The following is a 26,504-nucleotide window of genomic DNA, read 5'->3' on the forward strand; positions in this document are numbered from 1 at the left end:
GTGTATATATATATACATATATATACACATATATATATATATGAAGTGTACTAGTACACACACACACACACACACACACACACTCAAAGGGCAAGAAAAAAAGAAAACTTTAGAGAAAGGGTCTGCAAAGTATATAACCTGAAGGAGGTGAAAAAGAATTAGTGGAATAGTAAAACTGCTATTTATATGTATTCTTCTTAAGCTTTATCTTGTATTTATAAAACATTAATACAATAATACAAGTATACAATTATAAATACATTCTCATATAGTGGGGATATAGAATATTTTTTTTTAATATTGCAGACTTTTAGAAAAAAATGCACCATAAGAAATTTATTGCTTTCTTTAACAATGACAAAAACACATCACCATAATAACTAAGACCACAAAAAAGCAAGTGCCTAAAAGGATGAATAACAAAAACTACAATAAAATTTTGCTGAGAAACCAAGATGGCGGCATAGGTAAACACCTAAACTGCTGCCTCGCACAACAATTTCAAAACTACAACTAAAAGACAGAACGGACACCATCCAGAACCACAGGAAAGCTGGCTGAGTGAAAATTCTACAACTAGAAGGAAAGAGAAAAGCTCACAGAGAATTGGAGGTACGGCAAAGGGGCTTTGTGCGCGCAGAGAGGAAGGGCGGCTGAGAGCCTGGCTGACTTTCTCTGGCGGAAGGGGGAAAGAAGCCTCCGACCGCACTGAACCCCAGTTCTGACTGCACTGAACCCCAGTTCCGGGCAAACCCCTGGGGACCCACGCTCTTACGGGGGGAGTCTGGACTCTCGGGCGGAGACTTGAGCTGGGAAAGGCAGAAGTCTGAAGGCGCACGCGGGCCAGTGCGCACAAAGGCTGCAGAGGTTGCCACAGGCTTTCCCTAGTGGAAGGGAGTCAGAGGATCCTGACTGCACTGAGCCCCAGTTATGACTGCAGTGAACCCCAGTTCCAGGCGAGCCCCTGGGGACCCACGCTCTTGTGGGGGGAGTCTGGACTCTCGGGCGGAGACTCGGGAGCTGGGGAAGGCGGAGGACTGAAAGCGCACATGCGCGCAAGGGCAAGGCTGACAGGAAGCCAAGACTGAGACTCCACCCCATCCAAGCTGAGCACAGAGGCTATTGCAATTTGGCAAGTCTAATCCTATAAGGCTGTCTCCAGCACCGAACTTCTCCCAGCATAGACACAGCTGATCCTTACAGCCAACTGGCCCGAAGGTCAATTCTTCCCAGTGATACCAACAACAATAAAGACTTAATTACAACAAGGCTGTACACACAGTCCACAAAGGGGTGCACCAAGAGTGTCCACCTTGGGTTAACTGGGGAAGCAGACCCACTGGGCCATATTGGAAACCTAGCACAAATATCTACCTTACCAACTCAGGGAATCAGTGAAAATGCGGGGTCAAAGAATCAGATCACAAACGAAAGAAAGGGAGGAAAACAAATGACTGGATATAGAATTCAAAACCACGGTTATAAGACTTTTTAAGAATATCCTAGAAAAGGCCGATAAATATAACGAGACCCTCGAAGATATGAAAAAGGACCAACTAGAAATTAAACATACACTGACTGAAATAAAAAATATTATACAGAGACCCAGAAACAGAATAGAGGAACACAAGAATCAAGTCAAAGAATTGAAATACAAAGAAGCAAAAAACACTCAACCGAAAAAGCAAAAAGCAAAAAAAAAAATCCAAAAAGTTGAAGATAATGTAAGAAGACTCTGGGACAACTTCAAGCGTACCAACATCAGAATTATGGGGGTGCCAGAAGAAGAGAGAGAGCAAGATACTGAAAACCTATTTGAAGAAATAATGACCGAAAACTTCCCCCACCTGGTGAAAGAAATAGACTTACAAGTCCAGGAAGCCCACAGAACCCCAAACAAAAGGAATCCAAAGAGGACCACACCAAGACACATCATAATTAAAATGCCAAGAACAAAAGACAAAGAGAGAATATTAAAAGCAGCAAGAGAAAAACAGTTAATTACCTACAAGGGAGCACCCATACGACTGTCAGCTGACTTCTCAACAGAAACTATGCAGGCCAGACGGGAGTGGCAAGAAATATTCAATGTGATGAATAGCAAGAACCTACAACCAAGATTACTCTACCCAGCAAAGATATCATTCAGAATTGAAGGGCAGATAAAGAGCTTCACAGATAAGAAAAAGCTGAAGGAGTTCATCACCACCAAACCAGTATTATATGAAATGCTGAAAGGTATTCTTAAAGAAGAGGAAGAAGAAAAAAGTAAAGAGAAAAATTATGAACAACAAATACATATCTATCAACAAGCGAACCTAAAAATCAAGTGAATTAAAAACCTGAGGAACAGAATAATCTGGTGAATATAATAGAATCAGGGGCATAGAAAGGGAGTGGACTGATAATTCTCAGGGGGAAAGGGGTATGGGGGGTTCATGAAGAGAATGGACAAAAATCATACACCTATGGATGAGGACAGTGGGGGGGAGGTAAGGGCAGAAGCTGGGGTGGGAAATGGGTGGAGGGGAGCTATGGGGGGAAAAAGGAGAAATAATTGTAATAATCTGAATAAAGATTTATTTAAAAAATAAAAAATTAAAAAAAATAAAAAATAAATAAAATAAAATTTTGCTTAAACCTTACATATCAAAGCTGAATATATACACACCTTATGACTAAACATTTCCACTTATAGGAATACACCAAACTAATATATGCATATATGTTCACCAAAGGATATACAAAAGAATGCTCATTCTTTTCACTGGGCCCAAACTGAAACAACTCAAATATCCATCAATAGTAGAATAAATGAATAAGTTGTGAAATATTCACATAATGTAATATTGTATAGAAAGCTGAGAATGAACAACTATTATGCAATAACATGGGAGAATCTTCATAATTTCAACATAATGATGGATGAAAGAAGGCAAATACACAAAAATACATACTGTGTAATTCCATTCATAAAAAGTTCAAAACTGGCAAAATTAATTTATGGTATCAAAAATCAGGGAGGGGGGTGACAGTGACTGGAAAGAGTTAAGAGAACGGCTTCTAAGAAGAGTCTGTAATATTTTATTTCTTCACCTTTGTGAAAACTCATCAAGCTGTACTCTTAAGATTTGTACATTTTTCTATACATACATATTCAATAAACAGGGAAAAATTACATATAAACTGAATTCTGTAAAAATCAATTCATTTTCAATTATAGCAAACACCCTAATTTAAGTCTTTGACAAATCCTTTGGCATATTGCATAAATATTCCTAAGTTATGCACTTTGTAAAGCACAATTTTTAAAATAAATTTATAAGTACAAAAATCATACAGAGTAAGTTTTCTAAGCACAATGGAATTAAATTAGAAATCAGTAACAGTAACATAACTATTGGTAGAAAAAAATCACTACTTGGAAGATGTGTCACAAATCAAAGAATGAACTGCAGAGAAATTAGAAAATATCCTGAACTGAAAAATAATGAAAGCACAACCTATCAAATATGTTGGATGTAGCTAAAGCAGTGTTTAGAGAAATATGTTTAGCTTTAAATCCTTATGTTGCTGCTGGAGGAGCCCAAAATCAATGATCTAAGATTCCATCTTCAGAAGCTAGAAAAAGAAAAAAACTGAACCAAAAGAAGTCAAGCAACGGTTCTCAACTGTGAGCTGTTTTGTCCACCAGAAGACATTTGATTATATCTAGAGACATTTTTGATCATCCCAACTAGGTAAACGTTACTGACATTTTCTAAGGAGAGGCCAGGGATGCTTTAAACAACCTATGATGCTCAAAACAGAATTATCTGGCCCAAAATAGTGCTGAGAACAAAAAACTCTAAAGTAGAGGAAAGAAATAATAATGCCAAGAACAGGAGTGAACAAAACAGAAAACAATATCAATAAACCTAAAAGCTGACTTTAAAAAATCAGCAAAACTGATAAACTTCTTCGAAGACTGATGAAGAAAAAAAGACAAAAATTACTAATATGTACAAATAAGAGTGAAAGAGGGCCTATCTCTACAGCTCCTATATACATTAAAAGGATGATAAGAGAATATTATGAACAACTTTAATGCCAATAAATTCAACTTAGAGGAAATGAACAAATTCTTAAAAACACGGTATTAAAACTGACTCAAGAAGAATTAAAAACCCTGAATAGATTTGCATTTATTAAAGAAATTAAATTTGTAATTAAAAAAAAAACACCTTCCCACAAAGAAAACTCTAGGCCAGAAATCATCATTAGTAAATTTTACCAAGCATTTAAGGAATAAATAATACCAATCTTATAGAAAAATCTTTCTGAAAATTAAGAGGGAACATTTCCCAGCTCATTTTGAGGACAGTATTATTACCCTGATTCCAAAAACCTGACAAAGAAACTACATTGGGATAACAAATAAAACAAAGCAAAAATAGACTACTATCCCTTGTGAACATAGACATAAAAATTCTTAAGAAAATATTAGCAAATAGAACCCAACAATGTATGGAAAGTAGCAGTTTAACAATAAAGAATTTGTCTTGTCTTTGTCCCATCTTCCTGAGACAGAGCTTCTAAAACCTTAGAATTTCCCAAGTTATAGCAATGTCTCCATTATTCATGGTGGGCCCTGGGACCACACTTGAGTTTATGCTAAGCTTCACATTGGAGGATGACCATGCCAGAAAGACCAACCATGTGATTAGAGGTTTGGAGCCAGTTTAACATACATATTACTTCACATATTACTTTTATTAGTACATACATGTTATATATATTACTTTTTTAAGTGTTAAGTGGATTTAAGATAAATATACCTGGCTTGCTTTCAAATGCTAGTAATGCCAGAAATTAAGAAGCACCCAATACATACTAAAGTTTATACATTATTAGTGAAATAATCACTTCTTAGGTAAGAGAACAATATTGGAAACCATAGAGAATTTTGAAGATCACAATTACTGCCCTTAAGCATATTTTCAAAGGTTAAAACAGAAAATTTAAGAAGATAAACCACTAATTATCTAGACTACTTCATTAGTTAATAACATTTTATTACAGAGCAACAGTCTAAAAACCTTTAAAAATGGAGAAAATATTAGTGCTCCTTAATCACTTGAGTTCCAAATTGTAATTCAATATTTTCAGGAAAGAGGCATAAAAACAAAACATTCAACAGGTACTCGGTGGGGGGAATGGGGGGGTGAGGGAGTGAATTTTAACAGCATTACCCATAATAAATATAAAATCCATTTTTTCGAAGTTGGTCTTAATTTTACTTGTTAATATACTCTGTTTCTCCCTATAGTACTAGAAGCAGACACAGATCTTGTACATCTATTTCGAAGAATCACAGAAAAGTGGTTCTCACAGGGAGTGAGAGAGGTGAGGTTGGCAGTATAGCTCAATTTTCCTGCTCTGGGAGCTCCAGGAAAGTGGAGATGCCTTCTTCTAACCAGCTATACTCCCTACTTACTAGTTTATTTCAAGTGTTAAAGGAATCTGCTTAATCTTCATTCATTCCACATTTAGTTCTTTTTAGCATTGTCACATGTTCAAGGCTCTTCATTATTTTATTGTAATAAATAAGAACGGTTAATCTTTTCTTTTAAACCATTTTATTCAGGTGTAAATTTAAATAATATAAAATTCACCCATTTTAAGTGTACAGTTCAATGAGCTTCAGTAAATTTGTGCAGTTGTGTAACCTTTACCATAATCCAGTTTTAGAAAACTTCTATCATTCCAAAAGTTCCCTCATGTGCATTTGCAATCCATTTCCACTCCCATCCCCTAGCCACCACTGGAGTGCTTTCTATCTCTATAGTTTTGGAATCATATACTATGTACTCATATGTATCTGACTTTGTTTACATATGTTTCTGTGGTTCATCCATTTTGTTATATGTATGAGTGGTTTGTTTCTTTTTATTGCTGGGTAATATTCCATTGTATAAATATACTACATTTTATTTATCCATTCACTAACTAATGGATATTTTCATTGTTTCCAGCTTTTGGTGATTATGAGTAATGTTATAACCATTTACATTCAAGTCTTCCTGTTGACAAGCAGAATAAGAGACCTTCACCTTCTAAGACAGTGCCTCACACTTGTTACACTTACTTGACCATTAAAATCCAAGTTATTTTTCAAACTTATGAAAATGGCACATACTGGTACTTACCAAATCAATATTAAATTCCTAGTGATACTTAAAGGTTTGCTAAAGAATAAAAGAAACACAATGCTCAGCTATTTCTCATAATATGGGCCTCAACTTCAAATGTTGAAAAAAACATAACTTTGTCTCCAATAAGTGTACCTGCTAAAATAAACTGACAATGAGAATAAAAATATTAAACATCCCTAGATCAGTTTCACAGAAAGGGCAATCAACTAAGCCCAAATTTCTCTAAAAGTCTTCTCAACATATGTCAACATTTCATTTAAAAATACCTATGTAACTGGGCTGGAAATATTCAAGTACTCACTCAATTAGTATGTATTTATTGGGTATCTATACTGAGAATACAAACATTCTAACATTACAAAGTCCTTGCCCTAATGTAGCTCGCATTCCATCATCCACTTTTTGCAATAAATAAACAAAAAAGGCAGGATTTACTAAGAAAATTACAACTAAATACTCAGCACTATTGGCCAAAAACGGGGTCTAGAAATATATTTTGTCAAATCATACCATCCAACCTCTCTGATTAGATTAAGATCTGGAAAACTGTCTTCACTTGAGAAATAACAAAGAATCATGCTATATCCAAAGTGAGGCAATGCTGTTTCACTTGTAAGAAGAAATTTAGAAGAGAAAGCTTTCTTCAGGTCAACGGTCTTAAAATCCAATTTGATGTTAAACTCAACCATTACCGATACCTATCACGCTTAGGCAAATCACTCACCATCCTACGCCACATGTGCTTTAATCATAAATGAGTGGTGATATCTTACCTTCATAAATCAGGGAACTATGCAAGATGAAATTCTGAATTCCCTTTCTATGATTTGTGATCTTCCACATCATATATTTAATATTCTGGCAAAAGGCATCTCATCAAATAGGAACAGAAACAGTTACCCTACTGACTTACAAGGCATGATCATTTAAGTCTCCTTCAAAAGATATTTCCACAGAGGAATATATCTTTAAGAAACCCAGCAACAGCAAACTTATGCTTCAATGAAGCATTTAATGAAAAGTCTGAGTTTGTTTAGAAGTATATAAATAATTCTTGAGAATTTTTCATTTAAACTCAATTTTAGTGGAAGACAATATCACAGAACATATCACGCAGAATGTTAATCATTCAAAAGATACAAAAGAAATTTTTCATCAGCTTGAAATTCAAACATAAATTGATACTCACTATTTTCTAGATCACTTTAAAAATAATGCAATTACTATGTATATGTCACAGGTACATACCAATATTTGACAGACATATGGTTCTTTGCATACGTAAGTTTTGAGATTTTGTTTTCATGACAAAGAACACAATAAGTGTTCTTTAAAATTAATTGTCACATTCTGTAGAACTGGTGGTTTGAAGATTTTTATTCTTCAAATATCACATATTGTTTTCCTTTCCAAATGTGTTATCATTAACATCTTTAGAGTACAAAGTAATCAAAGAGGTTGCTAAAGCAAGAGTTGCATATTCTTCCATCATTTCTCCTTCAAGAGTCTGATATGGTATGCAGCACAAAAGACAAAGTCCGTTTCAACTTAGAACAGTCTACCTGGAGTTTTAAAACCTTCTACTCTATACAGGGCACCGTGATAGGTACTGGGGATAGTACCTAAAATCTATTTCTTCTAAAATCTATTTCTCTCTTATTAGTACAGCAAATGAGACATAAATTAATCAGTCAGATAACTATATTCCTGCATACTATAAGAAGAAAAAATAAGGGTGCGATGAGGTATGTGAACATCTGATTTACTTTTGCAGGTGAGGAGAAGCTTTCCTGAAGAAGTTATGAGTGAGAGGAAATAAGAGTGTTATTAGGCAGAGATAAATTGGCCAAAGGGGAAGAAAAACTATTCCCCAGCAGAGAACAGAGTACAGGCAAAAAGATAGGAGAAAACATCAGAATTATCTTTGGGGGAAGAGTGGTTGCAGAGATACCAGTTAGGAGGTTATGGCGGTCGTCCAGGTGAGAGATGATGGTGTCTTAGATTAGGAGGGTAGTAATGAGGACAGAAGGAAGATTGAAGAGATAATCAGGAGGGAATCAGTGTTACACACTGAAGCCACATAGAGTTAGCAGCATTTTAAAGATGACAGATCTTGAGATATTTTTCTGTTGTGAAACAAAACAGTAAATAATCTGGGAATTTGCGCTTATCTGATGCTCCTCAATAAACCAGATAGCGATTGTAGCCAGGCTCTCTAACAGCAGTAACATCCTAGCAAGGGTGATTTCAGATGGTGTGCCAGAAGCCCATGACCAAGACTACAGTAAAGTCGACCATGTATTTAAGAAATAATTACATATCACAGATTCCAAGTGTCAAAATTACTTGGATTTTCAGGGTACTGCTTATAACATTACATTATAGCACTTAGTCTCTCTCCTTTGTATGTCTGTGAAAATAAGATTTCAAGACTTAGGGGAAAGGAGGAATAGAAATGTATAATATTAAGAGTCAACTAGCAACATAAATTTGTAAAATAACATTTGATATCAGGCATATCTTATTATATCTGAGATTATTAGGGAAAAAAACTCAATCAACATTGTATCTTACAGATGTTGCCATGTAAAGGAAACACATGTCATTTTATGATATACAAGACCAATGTTTGAAATGCATAACAGGAACAACAACTTCCACAAAGATAGCTTTTTTTGGTCAGGAAAATAAGACATATATACTCATCAACTCTATTCCTTTCCTTGTTTCAGATTACTAATAAATGGAAAATGTTTACAAGTTTTCTTTCTTTCTGCCTTATGTAACCGGTATAATAAAATCTCTATTAAATCCAGTAATAGGCTTAAAGTTAACAGGAAGTCTACAGTTTTCCCTTACAAAAGGACTAACAACACTATTTCCCAAGTATTCCGGTACTGAAATTTAATTCTTGGCTCCCCTACTTCATGAAGCAGAAAAACATTTTTAAAACAGTAAGGAGGAATAATTTCTATTGTTTCACTTTAACATACTAGTTTTTATCTATAGGCCCCAGTTTAAATCTCACACGTGAGAAAACTTTGATATAATATATGCTAAAATCTATTTCTCTCTCTACTTATATTCCCATGAAAAATTACCTTCCTTAGTCTTAGGTGGTCCAATGTACATGTAGTTATTTTCCCTTGGGAACTGTAAAAACATGGAATGCTTCTAGTTTTACAAATTTTCTGACATGCTATTTGAAAACACACAGTAATTAGCACTGGGGTCCCACACACAATAGTAGAATCCTGACAGGAACACTAGCGTGAAAGAGAAATATCACTTAGTCAAAACCCCAACCTGAGAAAGTAGGAGTCCAAAGATGACAAAGACTTATTAATGACCTGTAACGTAATAGGTAAAATCTAGAAATGCACATTTATTTATGTCTCTGTAATCTTTGAGCTGTTATTAAAAATGTCACATCTGAAATGATGGGGTGGTATAGTGAATAACTAATAGAGGAACTGATCTCTAAAACTGTCAATAAATCAGTGTCATAGAACTTGAGGGAAGAAAGGACCTTGGGGAATATGTAGTCTATCCCCTTATTTTAAAAATAAGAATGTCAAGGGACAGGGACAAAATGCAATGAGGTCATATACCTGATATCTATTAGATAAAAGACTCAATAAATACTTGTAGCATGACAGAATCCAAGCCTGGTGTTCTAGCTGGTACTCTTCTCAGGTCTTCAAATTTAAAAAAATATATATTTTTTAAGCCACGCATGGATTGACAAAACACACAAATTATTGAATAGAGGTCTTAACTTCTGATTCGTTAACCAGAGAAACTTTGAAGAGCAAGAAAATTTATACTTACATTTTTTAAATAATGCTTATCATACTATATATTTTCATCCCAAACCTACTATACCACAATAAACCCTCTAGACCCACACATAAACATAAATACAATATAAAGTAAGTTTAAAAAATACAGAATAATCTTGAAGAAGAAAAGAGCCAAAAAAGGAAGCACACAGCTTTACAGACGAGTCAAAGGGAGAAGAGCGAATCCGAGTTTTGCTTCAGTGATGTTATAAATGCAGAATAGGAAAATCTAACCTTTTTACCTCTGTCCTCTACGGGAGTTTCAGGTTTCCTGCATCAATCAGTAAGAGCCCCTTGTCCTGCTGCCTACCTACGTGGCTATCCAATCGCTTGTCTGGCTTTCTCCACAGCCTTCAGAGATTGCTCTCTGCCCCTCCAAAATGCATGTTTATATTCTCTAGACAAAGCTTTGGGAGTCAGGGGGAAACATCTCAATTCCTCTCATCCATGGAAAAGGCAGCATCTGTTGCTTTTCTTTTAAGACAGCCTTTTGAAATTCTCATGAGATGAATCCTTAGAATTCACTGACCCTCTCGAACAAGAACACTGAAGAGACAGCCAGTCACTACCAAAAATTTTCAAAAAATGGAAGTCAACTGTGTCTGAGGTCATCCAGACAAGCGTTTTCTAGGGGTCTGTTCTGACTGAAGAATAAGCATCTTCCCTCTATTTTTTTTTTTTGCTCCCTTGCCAATTCAATCTTACTAAATAAAAGGCAAAACTTCCACAGCATGTTCTTCCCCTTCATCCTTAAACAATCAACAGACCATGCCCACTAACTTCCTACTCTACCTAATACGATATGTCTGTTCCTTTAACAAAACCCTTAATGCTGCTTTATGTCCTGCCTGAGATAGTTCTGATTTTTAAAAATTCTTCTTGGATCATCCCAAGTTTAAAGCTGGGCCCAAGATTACTTTCAGCATGTCACTGCATGCATATTTACATGCTGCAAAGCCTACTGCCCTCTAAATCATAGACCTCCCCCCGCAATCCCAGCAAGAATTTGTATGGTTGTCTTTCCAGGTTCTATTCCTTCCCTTCCACACCAAGTCAGGTTATGGTTCCTGCACTGCATTATGTTAAAAGGGCCACATCCCCAGGGGTGCTGGTAAAAGAACCCACCTGGCTGAGCAGTGTTGCTCCAAACTTGGTGTTAGAGACCTGCGGTCGTGTCCCTGAGTGTGTCCTCCCTCCCTCCCTCCTCCCTCCTCCCTCCTGCCTCCCTCCCTCCTCCCCCCGGAAAGCCTCCCACCCCCAAGCTTCCCCAGCTTGCTACCTGTTGGCAGTGCTGGTGGTGCCGCTCCCGCCGCTGTGTTTCTGCGCCCGGCTCAACCTCCGTGGGGGCTTCGAATGCTGCAGCCGGGGGCTCGGCATGGAGGGAAACGTTGAGGCGTAGCCATGTTCACACTCTAAAGAGACAGCAAGAAAAAAAAAAAAAAGATATAAGGGAAATATACCCAAATCCATGGATCCATGGCGCTGAAGTGCTTGCAGGAGCATGTTGTTAAAACAGGAGAAGACAAAGAGGCACTACTTTTCCATTCTTTCTGGTTGGAAGATAAAATTCCCAGTCCTTACCTGGACATCAATCCTGTGACGTTACACACAGACCCAATCAACCACCTGGAAGGTGTGTGGAGACTTCCTCTAAATCAAGTCGTTTACCCCTCTAACAAAGTCATTTTCTCCAAGAATTCTGGCCTTACCCTAATTTCTGAGCCAGGTTACCATTCACCTCAATCATTTCACTTGTCTCACAATTTCCCCTTTCCTTGAACTCTTCCCATTCTAGAAGGTGTCATTCTAAGCCCCACATTTTCATGTACTGAGTGATTCAATCTCCTCGTCTTAGGACATTTTCTCTCCTGACACCACAACTCCCACTGTTGCTTCTCTTCATACCCCATCTCTTGACATCTCCTCTAGTCTCCATCCCTAAAGGGATCTCCCGTCATCCCGCCTTGATGGATCTCCACAGGTCCCGCCCCAGTGTGCACCCTCTCCCTTGTCTCCCACCCCTTCCTTCAGTCTCTGGGGTCCCATTCCCCCCAGCTTCAGGTTCACCCTCTCCAGACGCCTGCTCTCCAGCCTCCCAGCTCCCACCCGTTCCCTGGCCCCTGCACCGCCCTTGTCCTCCTGCACAGACCTACATGCGCCTTCCCACACGTGTGTGTCTACCTCCTCTCACAGAGGGGCCTCCCACACGCCGCTCCCTCACGAACTCACATGTGCACCTACCTCCTCACACGCATCTCCCCTCACACATGCACCCTCCTCATGCATGCACCCTCCTCATACATGCACGGTCCTCACACACGCACACCTCCCCTCACACGTGCACATTCCTCACACATGCACCCTCCTCATACATGCACACTCCTCACACACGCACACCTCCCCTCACGTGTGCACCCTCCTCACACACGCACCCTCCTATACACACACACCTCCACTCATGTGTGCACACTCCTCACATATGCACACTCCTCACACACGCACACCACCCCTCACGTGTGCACACTCCTCACACATGCACCCTCCTCATACATGCACCCTCCTCATACATGCACGCTCCTCACACACGCACATCTCCCCTCACCAGTGCAGCCTCCTCACACACGCACCCTCCTATACACACACACCTCCACTCATGTGTGCACACTCCTCACATATGCACACTCCTCACACACGCACACCACCCCTCACGTGTGCACACTCCTCACACATGCACCCTCCTCACACACGCACTCCTCACACAAGCAAACCTCTCCTCACGAGTGCACCCTCCTCACGAGTGCACACTCCTCACACATGCACCCTCCTCACACACGCACACCTCCTCCCCTCACGAGTGCACACTCCTCACACACGCACACCTCCCCTCACGAGTGCACCCTCCTCACACATGCACACTCCTCACACACGCACACCTGCCCTCATGAGTGCACCCTCCTCACACATGCACACTCCTCACACACGCACACCTGCCCTCACGAGTGCACCCTCCTCACACATGCACACTCCTCACACACGCACACCTGCCCTCACGAGTGCACCCTCCTCACACATTCACACTCCTCACACACGCACACCTCCCCTCACGAGTGCACCCTCCTCACACATGCACACTCCTCACACACGCACACCTGCCCTCACGAGTGCACCCTCCTCACACACGCACACCTCCCCTCACATGCGCATACACCTCACCCACATACGCGTAGTCATAGGCACCTCCTCACATGCGCAACTGCCTCATGCACACACGACTCCTCATACACGACTTTCACATGCGCACCTCCCCTCATACATGCACCCTTTTCACACGCGCACTTCACACGCGCACACCCCTCCTCTCACGCGCACCTCCCCTCACACGCGCACACCCCTCCTCACACGCGCATCTCACCCGCCGCACCGCACTCCCCGCGCGGAGCAGGAGTGCGCGGGCTCCGGCAGCGGCGCCCAGCCGTTACCTCGGTCTCGGCGCTCCAAAAACTCGGCTGCCTCCAGCAGGCGCTGCACATTGATCATCCGCACCCGCTCCATGGGCACCGCGGTGGCGGCCTCTCCGCGCTCCCTTCCCCGGCCCACAGGAGGCGCCGCAGGCGTCTACAGTCCGGCACCGCCCCGGGACATGTGCGGCAGGGGCCGGCCAGCCCGGCCGCTGCTCGGCGCGCTGTCCGCCCCCAGCCCCGCCGTGCCTGCGGCCCCACCACCCTGGCCGCGCCGCCCGCAGCCCGCGCGCGGTTTGTTTACCTCTCCGCGCGAGCACGGGGAGGGGCGGGAGCAGCGCCGCGGCCCGCCCCCTCCCGCCCCTCCTCTGCCTCCTGGGAAATGTAGTCCCGCCCCGCCTACTGCACGCCGGGAATTGTAGTACGCAAACCGCTTTGGTGCTCTGCGTGCAGCCGGGTTCCGCAATGGCTGCTGGGACATGTAGTCACGTTTGGCTTCTCTATAGGGTAGAAAGACCAAGGGGTTACCTGGGTTTTGCTTCTGTCAGGGAAGGGTTTGGGTGAGCTGAGTGTCCACTGCCAGGAAGCCCTTTTCTCAGCGACTACCAGCGGGTGCCCAGAGCTGGAGCATTCTTTTTCCCAAGTTCCAGTCCTCTGTCCACCCCCAGTCTCCTGTAACTTCTGTACCTTAGTCTCTCCCTCTGCAAAACGTGCTGCTCAGACAGCACACACAGAAACACTTGAAAAGCCAAAATCACCGTTCAGAAACAAGGGAAATTAGATGTTCACAAGCCACAGGAGAATTAAATTTTTTGTAAAGATCCCTTCACAAACAGAGAGGGCTCCATAAGGCCCTTCTTCCTACCTCAGTTTTCACGTAGAGGTAGGTGTTTCCTTTTTAATCTTCTTTTTAAAAACTCCTTTCTCCTCCCTCAGCCCTTCACTAGTGATTTTAGAGGCCAGAAAACCGCTCTAGTGCTGCAAGTGAAGGATGTAATTCAGTGGGTAAGTGATTTGGTGCTGAAGTCACACAGGGTCAGTTCAAATCCTGACTCTGCTACTTACACTAGCTGTGTGGTCCTTTCAAGCCTCATTTTCCTCATGTGTAAGATGGATATAATTACTCCATTTATCCAAATGTTAAAGGCCTGCCACATGCCAGGCACTGTACTAGACATAAAGTGCACAGTAATGAGAGAAACAGACAAGGCCCCTGCTCTCAAAGAATGTATAGTCAGTACGAGCTTATTGTGAAGATTAAATGAAATAATTCCAGCACTTAATACATGACACTTAATAAATGGAAGCTATGATGGCTGTTTCCTCTCATGTTTTCCGTAGAGAGAACTGAAAGCGGTGGTTAACGACAGCTGGGACCACATTAAAAGACTGTCAATGGCTGCCCTCACCATCACCCTCTTTCCAAGTCCTCAAAGTCTAGACCAGAGTTTCTCAGCTTCAGCATTATTGACATTTTGGGGTGAATAATTCCAGGGCGGGGTGGGGGGGTTGGGAGCAGGAGGCAGTGGGTGATCTGTGCATTTTTGGATGTTCAGCAGCATCCCTGGCCTCTACCTATTATATGCTAGTAGCACAACACCAACCCCCAGTGTGGCATCCAACAGTGTCTCCAGACATTGCCAACTGTCTTCTGAGGCACAAAATCATCTCCATTTGAGAACCTCTGGTCTAGGGAGCGGAAGGGCAAGACGGTCATAACTGTTGAATGCTCTAGGACCAAGTTGGTAATTATGTAAACATCCATAACTTTTCCCCACCCTGATTATTTTAACCTGCTGGTGGACATCCAAAATAACAGGAAGCTCTTGGTGAGGGGAGAAATTCCAGTGGCTACTGCAGAAAATACCATCTCAGGATGAAAATCTTACTCTCAAAAATGTCATGGGCTTCATACTGCATTTTAATACCTTCTCTCTTTTTTTTTTTCAAAGTGAACAAGATTTCCAATGAGGTCAAACACTGCAAACGTCTGCCAGCCCTTTTAAATATTATACTTGGCACCACATTTAAGAACTAAATAGATGGTCCAGCAAGTGCAGGGAGACCCGAAATGAGAGATGTTCACAAGCCACAGGAGAATTAAATTTTTTGTAAAGGCTTTAAAACAGGGACTGTGCTTTTTCAGCTGTTGGCTGGGCCACTTCAGATCTGGACTTTCCCATTGGGTATTGGTAACAACCACCCTCCACCCTCAAAAAAGGGTCATGTTGGGTAGGAGAAGAATAGGATAATTTAAAAGACAATACCTATTCACTCATAACATCTGTTAGGTGAGGGTAGAAATTATTTCTACCACTTACAGAACCCCTTTAAGCTTTAGACCTCAAATTGCTAAGAGCTATCTGCAGAACTTAAAAGAAGTAGTTTTACGACAAATAAAAGTCTACCCAATGGGAATTAAACCATGTGACATGCAATCAAGAAAAAAAAGTACAAACCGAAAATACATATGGGTTCAAGATGGGTTCAATGCATAGATCATAAGCCCTAGGATGTTATTACGAGAAAGTGGGATGCTTAGTGCACATGTATGGCCTTCCTTAGTTGACCTACAGATGAATTAACCAGCCCTTCTTTTTGTTATTTTTCTCCTGAAATTGTTATTGTTCACAATGGGGGGGGGGGGGAGAGAATCAGTTTTTCAGTTGAAACATATTGGAAATTTTAGTTAGCCTGGAAAGAATAATTATTACTGGAAATCTTATAAAGAAGATACATAAGGATTAACCTGGATCCATTATGTCTGTAATGATTTTTAATAATATATTCTCTTCAGTGAATATATATTACTAGCGGCCCAGTGCACGAAATTCATGCACGGGGTTGGGGGTGGTCCCTCAGCACGGCCTGCGCCCTCTAGCAGTTTGGGACCTCTCGGGGGATAGCTGGCAGGCGGACATCCCCTCACAATCTGGGATCCCTCGCTCCTTACTGCCCACCTGCTCGCTGCTCCTTACTGCTTGGCTCGCTGCTCCTTAGCACTGCAGCGGAGGCGGGAGAGGCTCCTGCCACCGCCGCTGCACTCGCCAGCCATGAGCCCAGCTTCTGGCTGAGTGGCACTCCCCCCGTGGGAGCGCACTGACTACCAGGGGGCAGCTCCTGCATTGAGCGTCTGCCCCCCTGGTGACCAGTGTGCATCTTAGCAACCGGTCGTTCTGGTCGTTCCGCTGTAACAGTTGTTTAGGCTTTTATTATATAGATATTAAAAGCATAAAATAAGAGAAACATACAGATAAACGACAAGTCACAAAACAACTCTATATTCTTGTCTTTTAGTATATATTTCAGAATAGGTGAGTATTATAAGCCAGAAAAACGGCTGCTTTGAATCAGCCCTTCATTAGAGCCATGGCCAAGGGGGAGATGGGAGATAGAAAGTAGAGCAAGAGCCACCGAGAGGCCACGTGCACACACGGAAGAAGAGGGGAGATGACGTAATGGTGGGCAGTGGAAAGGGTTAACGGCTGGTTTGTATGTAGAATATCCAGCCTTTTCTCTTTTCTATTTTTATTTTTATTTTTTATTTTTAGGGAGGGTGGAAGAGAGAGGGAAAGACAGACAGAAACATCGATGTGAGAGAAACACATAGACTGGTGGCCTCCTGCACGAGCCCTAACCAGGGCCCCGGCCGGGGAGGAGCCTGCAACCAAGGTATGTGCCCTTGACCAGAATCGAACCCAGAACCCTTTGATCCGCAGACCGACGCTCTATCCACTTAGAAAAACCAGCTGGGGCGCCAGCCTTTTCTAACAGCAATGGAAGCGGCCACTTTCTTCTCCCTGCTCTGGGTGACTCCAGAATGCTTGTTGGCCACATGGGCCTCCGCACGAAGCTTGGGGCTCTAGCCTCAGGAAAGGGATGCCACCCACCAACCATCCCCCAGCATCAGTCCCAGCCCGGAGGAACCCAGCGGCAGCCCTGCCCTTCCTTTTGCTCACGGGTCCGTTTTTGCACTACCAATGCAGATGGGGAAACTGAGGAAAAGCACTTGCTTCCAAAGCCTACTGACCACAGAACCTGGAATTCTACCTGTGTCTCTGGTTCTGTGCCCTCCTTAAAGCAGCTTTCTCCGCGAGTCTCACTCAAGGTGGAAGAAGCCCCCAGGCCTATAACTAACATAGCCCGATGAGGACAATCTGCCTTCTGGAGGAAGCAGGCCAAGCTCTCAGTTCTTAGGGGTGCCTTCCCTGTACAGTTTACTCAATGCAGATTTTCAAACGATGTATTGCATATTCACGAACAATGCAGGAGGCTGGTCTGTGTTCTCTTTCCTGCAGAGAGAAGAGATGGAACAAGGGGAAGGGACCATGAGGTGAAGGTGCAAGTCCAAAGTCACTGTGTTGATGACACTTGGAGCTTAAGAGAACTCTGAACTGCCCGGTGCTTACTGTGCAGGGCAATGTTTTCTGCAATTATCTTTAAGAATGGGCATTTCAAATAATCAAGGCTGGGGGCAGGGGAGGGTGAGTCCTGAGCTCCTAAGTGAGAACCGTAACAGTTCTACATCTTTCTATTCCCCTCACCCCGAAATGACAACCGCAGCCTCCTCCGCTGCCCTCCCCCTCAGAGCCCAGAAACGTGAAGAGCAGCAGAAAACCTTTCCCTCCTCCCAGTGAGTCAGCCTTGCCTAACTTCATGCGTAAGCTCTCCTCAAGTCAGTGGCAGCTCAGAGCTGTGGGTCTGTGTGCAGCCGCGATAAATTTGGGTCTAGAAGGGATGACGTAATGCTAGACCCGAGAGGTAGCTGCTGCCTCCCAGAGCTCCGGTCGCCAGGGCTGTCGGCTGACATCCCAACCACAGGGGAAAGCAGCAGGCGACCCAGGTGCCTGAGCTGGGGAGAAAGGGACAGAAAGAACGAGGGGGTGGGAGGAAACAGGAGGGGAAGACAGTATTAAGCAGAGCTCTCTGAATCTGGAAGTTTGTTGTTTTTTAACTTCAGTTTTCTGGTGAGATCAGGCCACTGGCAGAGGCTCAAACAGCTGCACTTGACTTGCATCCTGGCCTATCTCTTCCCCCTTATAGAAAAGGGCTTCCTACATTATATTTAATGGCCCTTATTACAGCAGCCGATTTCAGTGGCTTTGTTACTTGTTAATCTCTCAGATTTCCCTTTCCTTCCAAGAAGAAATCTGCATTGCAGGACTCAACAGTCACATCTAAGAGGCTTGCTTATTCTGGAGCATCCCACTTGGGGGTGCAACTGATGAGGTATTCGGGAGCGTTTTGCTAGGTCCATGCCAAGTTAAGGCATTTTGTGGTTTATTTCATGGAAGTTTATATCATTAAGCTTATTGCTTAATCCAGTCTTCATTTTTCAGATGGGAAAACTGAGGCTCAGAGAGGTACGGTAACTTACCCAAGGCCACACAGCTGTCTACCAAACAAAGATTAGGACTCAGGGCTACAGACCTTTGCCTTGTGCTCTCTGCCCATCTCCATAATTCTTTTTCAGATTTATTCATGTTTTTAAAAATATATATAACTAAATGGAGTGAGTTTTCTGGTCTTTTAAATTTGTGGAGCCCCACTCCTTTAAGTATCAAGATCAAGTTACATTCCAAAGGAATCCAAGACCTGCTTTTGTTTTCTGTTCAAGGTTCATTCTTCCCTAAGGAAAGGACGGCCTCCGAATCAGCTCCTCCACTGGTGAGGACCATAAGCCATGGTCCCGACTTCACACTGCACTGCTTTAATTAAAAGACCACCACAGGTGAATAATCCGTGTTGTATGGAAGGACGTAGTCTCCTTCATCACAGATGCCTCCCAACTTCTTTTTTCAAATGGCATTTCATCATTTGTTGCTGTGGTCATGTCTTGAACTCCTTTAATTTGTGGTTATAATCATTTATAGCAGTAGACTTGGTGACTTTCCGCCGTCTCCGGCATCTCGCCTGGTCAGCCATGGTATGTTATTCTTCTGAAACGCTGCCATCCCATGAGTTAATATTTTGTTTAGAATGTTTGCATCTATATTCAAAAGCAAGATTGTACTATAAATTTTTGTGGCATTTATTGGGTTTGGGATGCAAGGACCTGTTCTTTCAAAGTTAGATACAATGTGATTTTACAACCTTAAAAAAAAAAGGTTGACAGAGGCCTTCCCCTGCTGCTAAGGATGCCTCAAATTCTTGCCACAGCACTGGGTAACCCTGCATCCCCTGCCAGGATCGTGCCTAGAGTTGCCCTACCCCCACCCCTTGGCATCACCATTCCCTTCCAGGCAACAGAAACTTGTGGAGGTCACCCTTAAGCCCAGCCAGGCCCTGGACACTAAATCACACACCCAGCCCTGCTGCCTTGTGGCTGAATTCTCAACCTTAGGTGGACCATTTAGAATAAAAATACCGGGTCCTTGCCTGTCCAAGGACATTGGCATCGCTTCCAACTCCAGCATTCTGATTCTAGGCTTCTGGGATTCTCCAGAGGTCCTAGAATAACATGCCTCCATTTGCCTACTAGTTGTCATGTAGTGAGAGCCAAGTATGTGCATGGTGTTGCTCCTACATGCATGCTCATTTAATTCTCAACATGCCTTTGAGATTCCTGTTTCACAGATGAGGCCCAGAAAGATCAAGTGATTTAACCAAGGCCCCATAGTGAATGGATTCAAACCTTGATTTTCTAACTCCTGGACCCCATAGCATACATACATCAGGGTATGTTCAATTAGACAAGGTCGAACAAAATTAGTTAGGGCAATGGTAATGTCATCCCCCTAGAAGGCTTTGGAAGGTGTGTAGGAGTATCTTGTTATTTTTTTTCCAATATGTTTTTATTGATTTGAGAGACAGAGAGGAACGGAGAGGGATAAATAGAAACACTGATGAGAGAGAAACATCGATAGGTTGTCTCCTGCACATACCCCCACTGGGAATTGAGCCTGAAACCAGGCATGTGCCCTGACCAGGAATTGGACGGGTGAACTCTTGGTTCATGGGTCAACACTCAACCACTGAGCCACCCTGGCCGGGCAGGAGTGTGTTTCTTGAGTATCACAATGACGGAGTACTGCTGGGATTTAGTGATTGGGAACCAAAGATGTTGGATCCTGCCATATTCTGGACAAATCCGCACAAGAACCGTCTCACCAGTAGCTCCCTTGTTGAGAGACACTAGGTCAGAAGGCAGAGAACTCATCATTCATTCAACATCTATTGCTTAAGCATCTATTATATACTAGGCACTAATCTAGACGCTGAAGATAGAATAATGAGCAAAATTACTTATGGTCCCTGTCCTCAAGGTACTTGTATTCTAGCCTGGCAGACTGATGATAAGCAAGTAAAATCATTGTAAGTTGTGATAAGTTGGATAAGGGATAAAGAAAAAAACGGGGGTGGGGTAGCTTTAGGTGGGTGAAGCAATTAGGGAAATCACAAGGGCCAGCTTCTCGAACTTGAATGGACACACCAATCACCTGGGAATTGTAAAATGCAGATTCGGATTCAGCAGGTCTGGGTTGGGGCCTGGGAATCCCATTCCTGACAAGCTCCCAGGACACACACCTCGGCTCCCCATCTGCAGACCGCACTCCCTCTAAGCAGTCAGGGTGAAGGCCATGAAGGAATTTGGATTTTATTCTAAGCGAGACAGGAAAGAAACTATTGAAGGGCTTTAACAAGTAAGTGACTTGAACCCAGTTATATTTAGGGTTACTCCAGTTCCCTAGATCTCCATTGAGGAAAGGAAGACGTTGGTTGGACCGATGCCGTTTGACTGGAACCAGCTGGCCTGCGCTGTCATGGTGACAGCCAGGGCCTAAAGCTCATCTGCGCAGCTCACACTTGCCTCTCTCCTCTGGCTTCTTTGGCAGAAGCCCTTGGCTTCGAGCATGGGCCAGACCAGTTGCCCTACGAGCTCGGGCGCCTTAAGGAAGCCTAGTACAGCCTGATAGGGTGTGGATTCACACCCCCGACACCCTAACACGCAGAGCCACAGGTGAGCCCTACTGGTTGGGTGAGTTCCCCAGGGGGTGCTGGGCAAGGTAGTATTGCACATGCAAATAGCGACACCCTAGACCAGTGGTCGGCAAACTCATTAGTCAACAGAGCCAAATATCAACAGTACCACGATTGAAATTTCTTTTGAGAGCCAAATTTTTTAAACTTAAACTTCTTCTAATGCCACTTCTTCAAAATAGACTCATCCAGGCCGTGGTATTTTGTGGAAAAGCCACACTCAAGGGGGCAAGGAGCCGCATGTGGCTCGCGAGCTGACCACTGCCCTAGACCATTGTCCTCCAGAAAAAAAGAGTCCTATCTGGCTTCAGTGTCAACACCCAGAGAGGTCTGGGAGATTTTGGCTGCCCTCTCTCTGCCCGAGGATGAGTGGGAAGTAAAGGAAGTCGCTCCAGGGAGGCATTCCCAGGGGACCCTCAGCCTGGACTTCAAACATTCTAGATTCCATTTCTTGCCTCTTGCTTCCTGAGGCTTCTCCCCGAGCCCTAAGTTCTTCTAGAAAGAAAAACCTGGGTTTGAGCCTCAGCTCTACTCTCTGCTAGCGTGTGGCCTTGGAATCTGTCAGCCTTGCTGAGGCTAAGGTTTTCCTCATCTATAAAATGAGGGTAATTATAGCACCTACCTTCCTATTGGATGGTTGTGAGGCTTTAATATAAAGCACGTAGCATTGTGCGGGCACATAGTAACTGCTCAGTAAAAAGTGGGGCGCCATTATCACTATTCCTTTGGAAAACAGAGAAAACTTGACACAGGTTATCAGACTCCCAGGAGACAGACCAGATTTGCTGGCCTCTGTGTGTCTATCAGGTACACTGCAGTGTAGAACTGGACACCATCATAGTGCACTTTGGAAGCACCGAGTGCTTTCATATAACCTGGCTCCTGGTTATAGGTTAGAGACATTGTTTATTGAATCGAGCTAAATTTTACAGCTGGTGAAAAGAATGATAGAAAGTTGTATGCAAGGCACTCAGAGTCTTGGGAGTCAAGAACCATGGTAAGGATGGTCAGGTGTGGTGGAGAAAAGAAGGAGAGAACACAGGGACACCACAAGGTAGTTCTGGGTCCCTGTAGAAATAAAAACAAAGGTCCAGCGAGCTCCCACTTGCCACCCATGGCCAGAAACAGAGCAGCCCTGGGCATGCCCTCTATTAATACTGTTGTATTATCTTTATTCAGGTATCCTCGCCAATGGCAATAAAGATACAGAGTAAAATATCTCAAATAGTAGGTAATCCAAGTCCCCTTTTATTGGCCCTAGTTTGAATTTTCCAATCTCCCTCTCCCTCAGGACACTGTTTGTCTTTCTAATTTTGCTGTGTTTAAATTTCCTTAGCAGACACTGGAGTTGGATAGTAGAGGTATGTGGCCAAGGGCATGTTGCATGCGAGAGCAGGCTTGGTAGGAACACTGGTAGGGACAATCCTCCAAGTACGGACTGCACCAATCTGTAAAGAACTGGGAGTGGAATGTGTTTACTTCCCAGGCTGCTTACACGGTACTTGGTTTCCTAAGCTCAGGCAGTTTTTTGTGGGTTTTTTTTTTTAAGTCAGAGCTGTAAAAATTACAAGGACAGACACAAAACACAAAGGATTTTAGACATGGGGGCCACAAAGGGGAAGTAGAGGTACAGGGAGGGTAGAAACTATTCCTTTTGGAAGCCCACGATATAGTTTTGTTTTATCTATAATGACAGCCAGAACCAAAGACACAAAACCCAAGTCAGATGCAATCCCACCTTGTTGAGGTTCACTTTAAGACAACTGCATTTCTAAAACCTGGTCCTGGATTAGAGTATACACTCCATGAGGAAAGAGACTGTACCTCTGGGACCTAGCACAGTGCCTGACATAAGCAACATGTGCTCCTTAAATACCAGTTGAATGAATGAATGAATGAATGAACTCACAGAATAAATTAGGGAGAACTCCTGGTACATAATTCCATATTTTATAAAAGTATTTGCCATGAGTGCCTTTTAAAGAGAGGTTCTCTACAATTTAAAAAAAGGGGATCCTATTTACATATATTTCGTGGCGATTTATTGCTCAAGCAAGAGGCACCTGAACTTTTAAAATATTTCATAAGCAAGGGGCCCAGCACAGCATTCTGCCAAGATGAGGAAGCAAAGAAGGAACCTCCAGCTCAGGAGAATGGCAGCAAATGCCCCATTATTTTTGGCCTGGAGAGAACAAGTCAGCTGTTGACAGCTTTAACACCTCCAGCCAGGCCACTCAGGGACAATGATATCAGAGACAATTACTTCCCTTTAGTTTAGCATTAGAGCCAGTGAGCAAGTGTCTGTTCCTGCAGAACTGAAGTCTCTCTCCAGGTTGAGCCCAGAGCTCCACCCTCCACCCCCAGGAGAGGCCCCTCTGGGAAGACTTGAATTCCTCCTCCTCAGTGAAGGCTTGTGTAGCCATCCTGTCCCTCTCACCGCCTTCCCACTCCCCACCCCCAATAGAAAAGAAAATATTTTTTTTCTAAATGACAAATTCAAATTAGCTTCATTTTGAAAGACCATTGAGAATGTTGCAATGACCTTTGCAATAACTGGACACACCCTAGAATCAGCAAACCAGGTTTGAGAGTTGCTGACTTTATGAGCAACTGACCTGTAAAACAAAAGCCCAATGTGGTGCTCAGGCTGGGACCCATTCTCATATCAGGCAGGAGAGAACACAGCCCAGAAGGACCTGGTTCTGCCTCTGCTGTGGCCTCTTGAGTAAGCCACTGTCCCTCTCTGGGCCTCAGCCTCCCCGTCTGCATAGTGAGGATGACGGATGCTCTGTGACCTCTGGGGCTCCTTCTGGCCCCAAAGCTCTGTCTTACCACCTGCCTCCTTTCCAAACAAAACCCAAAATGGAGAGGAAGGAAGAATGGGAATGGGAAGAGAATAGTTCAGAAGGCCAGACGGCAACCAACCTCCTTCTATTTCTGCCTGCTTTCTTCCTTCTGCAGGAGGATTCCCATTTCTTCCCGGGTTGTTGCTTTTTTACTACTTTTTATTCCTCTCTCTTTAAGCTCAAAAGCCACAAAACCACAACTCACCTCCCCCGAATGGGTCATTTGGAAGCCAGAGCTGTCTGTCAGGGTTAGGTGTGTCAGGCCTGGCGTACTGCTGGTATCTAAGTGAAGACCGGGCCAGGGCAACCATGTGCTCCTCCTCCAGAAACCCAGTTTAAATCAATATTTATCTAACTGTATTTATAGAAAGTGGTGGTGGTAGGGAGGAGGGGGTGGGGTGGAGAGGCAGGGGGATCTAAAACAGAACAAGCCACAATGACTAATGCAAATCCTTGTGGCCAATTCGTTTCTGCAGGACAGGGTTTTGTTGTTGTTGTTGTTGTTGTTGTTGTTGTTGTTGTTTTAAGGAAAAAGACCCAGCTTTTGATGAACCTGCTGTTGGCTCTAGTACCATAGCAACAGCCCCAAGTCCTCTAATATGTCCAGAGGGCAGACTTGGGAAAGGCAGAGGTGGGGGGTGGGGGGAGGGAGAGGGTGTTTCCTAGGAGCATGAACTTGAGTTAGGGCCTGGAGCGTTGAACAACTCTTGAAAGTAAGAAAACTCTCTGGTTGGCTATTCTGTCTCCAGCCTAACTTCTCAACTTTGTGTAAGCAAGGTGTGTACAGGAAGACCTTGGACAATCAGCAGGCTATTTCAAATACCAGCTCTGTTCTAGGTTGCTGGGTGACCTTGAGCAAGCCATTTCACCTTTCTGGACTTCATTCCTTGGCTGTAAAATTCATACCTGTGTAATTCATACCTGTGTATATGGTTAAGACCTCAGCCTCATTCTGGTATCAGGCCTAGGTTCCAAACTCAGCTCTGCCACTTACTAACCATGTGACCTTTGGGTAAATTACCCAGCATCCCTGCTCCTCTGTAAATGAGTGTAATAACATTGCTTGTGTCAAGGGGTGTTGTAAAGATGGAAGGAGATAATGCATGTTTAGCCCCATACTTGGTATATAGTCAGTGCTCAATAAATGGTAGCCAGTATTGATACTATGCAGTACATTTAGTTGCTGCTGCTGCATGCTGGTACCCTCTTCATTTCCTTCATTTTTACCTCCAGACTTTTGCTCAGTCATCCTCAGATGAAAACCCCATTTCTGAGTATGACAGTGGGAGAGTGTTTTGGTCATTAAGGGAAGGTAGGTGAGCAGCGGTTGCTTTGCCTTGCAGCTGATAGAACATCCCTTTCCCCCAAAACCAGGAATGTCTCAATTAAGCTTCAATTTAATAAGGCCCTCCCCGCTTTCCCTGGGTCCCCTCTGCAGGATACCCAGTCCCTGGGAGCTCCGGGACTCTAAGAGCCACAATAATATCCTGGAAAGCCTACTTCTGGCATTTAACCAGTGGGCAGAGATCATATTAAAACCAGAAAAAAATGTTGAATGGGGAACATAATTCAGGATGCAGAGGGAATAGGAGCCTGATTTAAGAATGTTTTTTATACAACCAAAAACAAATATCCCACTCTACCCCCAGCATAAATCAACCCAGAGTTTTCAGAAAAAAGGCAACTGCATATAGTAGGTCCTCAATGAATATTTGTGGAATGAACGAATGATAAGACACCTGCCATGCAGAAATGTGACCTGCTTGAACATTAGTTGCCATCAAAGCCCTCAAATTTAGCATAAGTCCCTGCTCTTTAAGCCAGTAACTAATGCACTTTCAGAGACACAGCAGATCTCAGTATGCACTTTCAGCTCTCCAGGCCTTACCTACCATCTCCTTGCAGGCTCTGTTCTTTACAGCCCAAGGGCAGTGTGTGGGTTATGCATGCAGCAGCAGCAACTGATTGCATTGCATAGTATCAATACTGGCTACCATTTATTGAGCACTGACTATATACCAAGTATGGGGCTAAACCTGCATTATCTCCTTCCATCTTTACAACACCTCTTGACAAGCAATTTTATTACACTCATTTACAGAGGAGCAGGGATGCTGGGTAATTTACACATAACCCTCCCTTCTTGGAGGAGGTCAACATTTCCAAGTCTTCTCCAAATCTTTA

At 43.1% G+C, this 26,504-nt stretch overlaps 1 protein-coding gene across 2 annotated transcripts in view; it reads right to left on the bottom strand.

The window, feature by feature from the left end:
- Positions 1–26,504, bottom strand: part of MXI1 (MAX interactor 1, dimerization protein) — a 77,556-nt gene that overhangs the window by 45,540 nt on the left and 5,512 nt on the right. The window contains exons 1-2 of one of the 2 annotated variants that reach the window (XM_080687691.1): positions 13,516–13,814; positions 11,316–11,448 (exon numbers count right to left, since the gene is read on the bottom strand). In XM_080687691.1, the coding sequence (XP_080543817.1) occupies positions 11,316–11,448; positions 13,516–13,588 (206 nt within the window). In that variant the 5' untranslated portion in view covers positions 13,589–13,814. Of the gene's footprint in view, positions 1–11,315; positions 11,449–13,515; positions 13,815–26,504 lie in introns of those variants that run through there. The other variant, XM_080687690.1, reaches the window with a different exon arrangement.

This window comes from Plecotus auritus (assembly GCF_963455305.1).
Source record: "Plecotus auritus genome assembly, chromosome: 9".
Taxonomy (NCBI): domain Eukaryota; kingdom Metazoa; phylum Chordata; class Mammalia; order Chiroptera; family Vespertilionidae; genus Plecotus; species Plecotus auritus.